The 7,107-nt window shown below is 37.9% G+C and overlaps 3 protein-coding genes across 3 annotated transcripts in view; all 3 read right to left on the reverse strand.

The window, feature by feature from the left end:
* Positions 1–3,626: 3,626 nt before the first annotated feature.
* On the reverse strand, positions 3,627–4,301 carry LOC105618937. The gene has a single exon (XM_012200468.1). It carries the CDS (start codon positions 4,299–4,301, stop codon positions 4,122–4,124), a length of 180 nt encoding a protein of 59 aa, XP_012055858.1. The 3' UTR covers positions 3,627–4,121.
* A 377-nt stretch (positions 4,302–4,678) lies between these two features.
* LOC105618938 lies at positions 4,679–5,186 on the reverse strand. The gene is made up of 2 exons (XM_012200469.1): positions 4,997–5,186; positions 4,679–4,878 (listed from the first exon to the last, which is right to left on the reverse strand). The coding sequence occupies exons 1-2, from the start codon at positions 5,184–5,186 to the stop codon at positions 4,679–4,681; spliced, it is 390 nt and encodes a 129-aa protein (XP_012055859.1).
* A 785-nt stretch (positions 5,187–5,971) lies between these two features.
* The window catches only part of LOC105618939 (tRNA:m(4)X modification enzyme TRM13 homolog), a 4,530-nt gene continuing 3,394 nt past the window's right edge, over positions 5,972–7,107 (reverse strand). The window contains exons 3-5 of the mRNA XM_012200470.1: positions 6,869–7,054; positions 6,483–6,722; positions 5,972–6,408 (exon numbers count right to left, since the gene is read on the reverse strand). Of these exons, the coding sequence (XP_012055860.1) occupies positions 5,972–6,408; positions 6,483–6,722; positions 6,869–7,054 (863 nt within the window). The remainder of the gene's footprint in view (positions 6,409–6,482; positions 6,723–6,868; positions 7,055–7,107) is intronic.

Genomic DNA, 7,107 nt, shown 5'->3' on the forward strand with positions numbered 1-7,107 from the left:
TATATATATATATATATATATATATATATATATATATATATATATATTACTGCCTAGGAATCATTTGCATTTTGGATGCAGATGCGTACCGCGTAACTGTAAACCGTTTTTAAAGTGCGCTGCAGCCGTCGATTAATTACTGTTAATAATTACGGGATACTGCATACGTTTCGGTGATTACATCTATTCTCGGCAGTAACTCGGTTATTAACCCTTCCAGGGTTTTCTTGTGCTATTGTATTACTATTAATTAGTAATAATTTATAACAGGTGTATGTTGCGCGTTAAATTTTGGCTTAAATGTTTTGACAACTTCAACTTTCGAGTAAACGTATTAGATTGGTTACATCTAATAATAGGTCTGAGGTTTGTATGAAAAATATGTTCGTAAGCGTATGCCTGTGTCGAAGAGACTCTTCTATCTAACCCATTGACATAATTTGCAACGAGTTCCCCTGTTAGAGGAGTTATTGATCGCATAAAGGTATTCTAAAAATGGACGATGGTGAGATCTTGGAGGGTTAAGCCGCGCAATCAACCGAAGAATTGATTGGGAACCGATATGTAACATGTTTGAGATGACGAAAGCTGAACAGGGCCGATCGTCTAGACACATAGTGATGCAGTTTGTGCATTGAATTTTCGCGAATTTGACACTCGCATCTCTCGATGCGACATTTTTTCATGACTTGTGAATTCGGATATTTAAAGATCTGTAAGGATTCAGGAGTTAGTTTTCTTAGCGTGTTCTTGCAAAATCTGCACCACTGATTGTTTGATTAATGAGAGTAGGACACATCGTAGAGCTCCTTGACTAGCAGCAGCCGCCATTTCGGAGGTTCGCAGAGGATAAGATCATCCGCCAAAGTTGTTCTCTCGTCTTCCCGCAGCGATATTATATTATTATTAATATTATTAATATTATTGTTTATCACACAAGAAGCAGCAGCGACCCCCATTTGGCTTAGCTGTTGATCCACTTAAAATCATGTACAATATTTGTCATACTAAACAGCTTTCATTCGATTGTCACGTAAATATACAATGTTCGGTGTTCAAAGTAACTGTGTCCTGTATCATATAACATGCGCGAGATATTCCGACAATTATTACGCCGTCGCGAAGGTTCATCAATTTAAATAAGGATGCTTGAGCGAGAAGCATTCGTCCTGTGTGGCATCTTCAAAACGGTCACGATGAATCAAAAATTATGAAATCAAAAACGAACGAACGATCAAACGGTACACATCAAAATGACATTTGTCGAGAGAATTAAAATAAAATGCGAAAAAAATATACTATATTATTTAGCACAGAATGTTCGCGCGAGCCTAATGAATTTATCCGGAATCCTCCGCGCTCCTCTCGGCAGGACGTTGTCACTTCCGATGTTAATATTCGCAATTAACGTTATAATAATATTGTATCAAGTGATAACTGGCAATTATGGAAACTCGCCAATGAGCATGAAAATCAAACTGAAATAACTCGTCGTCTCATCAAACATGCACGCTCGCGCGTGCAGGAAAGAGAGAGAAAGAGAAAAAGAGAGATAGATCACTGGATATCTTTTCGACACCACAAAAATCAAATCCCTCCTCCCTGCATACAAGATTGTAATTCGTTTTTAAGTCTAGATGTATAACCGGAGAGCTCGTCGATGACAAGAAGTTAAGCCTGTTTGCGCATTTGGTATATATACACGCGAGTTGCGTCGTGCGGATGTGTCTCGCAAGAATGCATAGGGGTAGATGAGACCCGAGGAGAGAGTATTTTTCACATACAAGCATATAATATTTTGAAGATATCTCTTCCTCATCTCCATCTAAATCTCCGATACACGACGGAGGCTCGATCCTTCAGCTCCGAAAGTCGAGAACGAACGTCGAGATTATCGGCGAATTCTTCCACGCGTCGGATTCCGAGGACCTCCAGGAGTTCATCTAAGACCCTGTGGACGCCGTACGCGCGGAATCGCGCGCGCGTCATCGTCAAGCGCCTAGTTCTAGCTCCTGTATTACAGCATATCATCATTACGCATGAAGCGAATTTTATCGATAAACTAGGATAGCGTTATCTCCGTTTTATGGACTCTTCGCTAATTACTGTCCTCACTGATCCCACAAATTCCTCCAACCGATGAACTCGACTTCATCGGATACATTCGTCGTTCCCTCCACCTCGAATTGCCAAGGTCGAAGCTGTGTTCCGCATCGAGACCAGTTCGTACCAGGGACACACCACGGAAGTCGACTCGTTATATGCAAAAGCATTCAATGTGTCTCCCATGAATGTTACATCTATTTTATAATGCGTACTAATTGCATGTGTGATCTATTCGCGGAGGATCACTCGCGCTAGGAGATCCTCTCGAAAAAGCTTCTTTGATGTCTGAAGATTTCGGAAAAGCGTAATCGTTACAATTTTTATGAAATGCGCGAATTTGCACGCCTCTTAGTTTTCATAAGAATCTTATGTTCTTAACAATCGTGCAGGATTGCGGAATTTCTGAACCATCCGAATGCGTCGTGCAGTTATCTTAGTAATGTAAAACAGATGTAACGACTCTCGTGTTTGACTTCTCTGTGTGGAGCTCGCAGAAAGCTCTCCATGTTTTAATCGCATTGTAACATAGCATGATAGAAAGATACATCAGTAAACCTAGAGACTAATTTTTCAAATCCTTCGATAAAACTATGTTTCGAGGAGAATGCGTGCGTCGATAGCAAATGTCCGTGCTCCTTTGGAGAAACTTCGAAGTGGATTTCTCTTTGACTACGCAAATTTTTAACAAGTCGTGAATTAAATTCTGCAAATCGGCACTTGCGCTCCGACACTATCAAGAAAGATTATAGCACAATTTTTATTTTCGTCTTTTATATTATATAGTTCCGCTCTGAAAAATCCCTCTCGATAATTCTTCTAGGACAGCTTTTTGCTACCTTCGTGCACTGCATTCTACGAAATATATATAAATCATAGATATTCTAGATATTATAATAAGAGAATCGTTCAAAACTTTATTCATTAGAATTAAAATAATTAGAGACATACAAATCACCCTTCTAATTACGGACCGTTGAGTTTCATGATCGTCGATCTTGTTGATGGTTTAATCTTGTTAGTGAAACTATAGAAATTGTATTAGACTGCTTTGACCATTTCCATTGGTATGACAGATTGCTAAAAATTTTCTACGTATTTCGTTAAAATTAAACAAATTCGATTGTACATTTTCCAAAGACGTCAATTTGTTATACAAATCAATAACTGCTTCGCAACGATTTAGATAAATAATTGTTAAATGTTATTTGTATAAATCGTTGATCGCGCGATTGTTTCATTATATATTATACAGTTTCGTCAGATCGTATAGCTAGGATAGCTCCTGAATTTTGGATGTACTGTAGCTCGATGAAATCGATGATTTTCTTTACGAACTACTATAAAAATTGTATAATGCATCTACTTACTTATTGAAATAATTGTGTAACCATTACACATGTAACAAAAATCCAATGTTGTCAATAAAAGTAAAATATTATATATACAAGAGTGATGTGATCCATTCAAATTGCGTCGATCGGGGTTTGTACAATTTCGTAAAAAGATCTTCGAAGTAGAGATTTTATGATATGTGTTTTATTCATAAAATGAATTCAATATAAAAATTACAAAAGTGCTCAATTATCAACATTATACTTAAAAAATTATTCGAACAATGTATATTTAATAATATCAAAGAGACATGTGGACGGACATAAAAAGTTCTTTTTCAACGTTTTGCTATAATTTATATATAATTCCATTTCATAAAAATTCCTTAGGAATTGCACTAATTTTCGAAAAAGGCACGTACGAGTCTATATTACTAACAAATATATTAGTACAAATACATAGTAAATGGACGGATATAATCATCTAACTTACATGACCAGTATTGTGTATACGCAATATTCTGTCTATATATGAAATGTGTGTCACAGAGAAAAAGCAGTTATAAATAGTTTGGAAGTTATTTACGTTCAATTTACGTTTATAGCAAAAGTACTAATCGGCAGTTTCATTTTTTAAATGAAAGAGCTGTGCGAGTACATTTTCGAGACGATAATATTTTGTTTTCACGCCATGGAGAGAGATAGTTTTCTGGAATACGCTTTGCCTTCCCATTCTTGATCAGATGGCAATGGCTCGTGTCGTAATTTGCAAAGACGTGCGCCATACTTCAGCATCACGATTATAATGCAAACTACGAAGAGAGTCAGGCAGGCCGTGGCAGGCCAGAAAACGTGCAAGCCCATAATAAGATATTTTTATACTGTCTGAGATTACAGTCTATTTGCAACTAGTGTCGTGTGCAATTATTGAAATAACTTGCGAAGCAAGTCGCAGTGGTGTCTCAATTTTTAAATTAGATTGATTTTATAAAAAATAAAAATTATTCTTTTAATATACGTAAAAGCAGATCAATAAATCTATGAAAACAATGTTGGTGGTGAAAGTTTCAGTGTATAGTAGCTAAGGCACAGGCTTCATAGTGCAATTAACTGGGTGCAAAGGGTTAATTAGACTCTATTGGACTCAATTAAACTCTTTGACTTTGAACATATTCTTAAGCGTAGGTGTTACTACTACTGTTTTCCAACACAGTTCTCGCCAGTTGGTACTGCCAGCTATTTTAGATCTCACTCTCGCGTTTTTGCATCTCCATGTACTCCTGGGGTTGTGGCGTGGTACTCTGAGACTCCGGATCGTGATACTGAACAATCTCGTGCCTCACTTGGGGATACTTGATGAGACCAGGTTCTAATTCGCTAAGATCAAGCGGCGGTGTTTTATGCGGCAATACAGTCCATAAAGGCTGGATCCACCTATTGCCTAAATCCCAACAGGATAATATGCTATTAAAAAATAAGAGAAACTGTATCAGTCGCGCGCGCCCGTAAAAAGAAACTACGTGATGTGTATTCTTACGTACAGACTGAAGAAAACTCACCGGAGTTGCGATCTTGCCAATATTCACGGTGTCGCGAGCACCAACAGAACACGATGTTCAAGACAAATAGAAATACGCCTAGGACGGTGCAGAGAGCAATTGTGACATAGAATGCGGTGAAGTCGCCGTACAAGTGCTCCTTAAAATACGGATTCTTCAAGTATTCGTCGCGCTCGTCTAGAATAGACATGTCACAACGTTAACGGCCACGTTACTCGCTTATTTTCTGAAAAAAAAAAGGAAAGAGGGAAGTTCTGTAAGTGTAATAAGAATGTCGCAAGCCTATCAGGCGTGGCTTGGCGCGACGTGCTACATAGGATATATACACACAACTTTGTGTACACCGATTGATGAATCGCGTAGCTATCATTATCGGTAATCTTTACTACGGCATGCACAAGTACGCGCAGGCAGATAAAAATAGATATTGATTTAGGTCAAAAGCAGGTGTATATACGTGCTTACGTATAAATTCCACGGGTCACGCGCGTCCTATTCACGACTTAAGCATACCTCAATGGCGGTTCGTTTTTTTTCTTCTCTCTTCGTGCCGTCGATACCAATTCTATTTGGCGGTAAAACGCTTCCCTGGAAGTTGGGCGATAAGAAAAGGAGCAGGTGGTTGGATCAACTCCACACGCCACATCGAACGTACGCTGGAATGTTTGAACGGTGTTAGATCACTCGTATTGGGCGGGGCATTTTATTCAGTGGGGGAGATTATTTGTGACTTGCGTACTACTTCAACTCGTTATTCAATTAAGCGTGTCGGTAAGTTTGAGGTTGATAAATTAAAAAATTAACTATACCGACTGAGACGACAAGTAAAAGCGGAAATCAACGGACGGTAACAGCCAAACTCATGTTGATATATTGATCGAAATATAAATTTACGTAAATAAGTAATTTATTAGAAAAAATGAAAATAATTTTTAAGACAACGTACAAGTTGACAATAAATTCAACATATTTCAGTTATGACGAACGTTCTCGAGTAGCCACAACACACATATTTTCTAACGAGATATCGGTGGAAATATAATAAAGCAGCTCAGCCTGAAATCCAACGCTCTTCAAAAAGACCAAACGACCCCAATTCAGCAGTGTTTTAGCTTTGCGCCCGATAACTTCACGTTCGTCTGATTTCGAGGAAATTTTGTTAGCAGTGTCTGATGTTGCATCACTTGGCAAATTAATATCGCTCTTTAAACGACAGCCACAAGTCGCCCAACTGACTATGCTGCATAGAACAGGAAACTCGTCCGCGGTGAAGCCACATTGTTGCAAGTACTTCCTGCCCACGTATGACGAGTACTCGCACTTATGATGACAACAAAACGCGACGATTAGACCGCGTACATTGACCTTGGGTTCGCTATTCATCGACTTTACTAAACAACGTATTGCCAAGTCTGAAATATCATTGCCATCGATTATAATATAAAACAAAAATAAAACATTGTCAATAGTGACAAAATGAATGTACCAGTGGCTGTTCCGCAGAGATGCTTTGCTATGCCGACCTTGTATTTGATCGGCTGGATCTCAGAGATTTGATTCAGCTGCAGATCAGCAATATCGGCGCGTATCCTTTTTACTGCGAGGTGACTTTCCTCTCTCTTAAGCTTATTGTCGCTTTTGTGCCGATGACTAGAACGATCGATTAGTAATATGCAAGAGTTTGACTTATCCTTTATAATCTGTCCCAACCAATATGTTAACTGAGCTGTTTAAAGTACGACTTCATTTAGTACATTGTATAGCGTGATTCATTAAAAATAATAACGAATTGTTCGACAAATAAAAAAATGAAATTTCATTAAAATAAAAAATTTAAGAGAATCAGCAAATACCGTTACAATTGAAATATACCTTTTCCAGCTCCAAATTCGATGAAACAAGTGTCGTCTTGCACAAGATTAGCTTGCTCCAGATGCCCGAGCAGAGATGCATTTTGGAGCAAATGCTTTCTAACTTTATTGCCGCTAGTTTCATCATTTAATTTGTCTTCAAGCACGTTATGCCTTAGAATTGTTTGGGAAAATTCTGGTAGCTCATCTAAATGGGACATATATATATATATATATATATATATATATATATATATATAA

Source organism: Atta cephalotes (assembly GCF_000143395.1).
Source record: "Atta cephalotes unplaced genomic scaffold scaffold00019, whole genome shotgun sequence".
In the NCBI taxonomy this organism is placed as follows: Eukaryota; Metazoa; Arthropoda; class Insecta; order Hymenoptera; family Formicidae; genus Atta; species Atta cephalotes.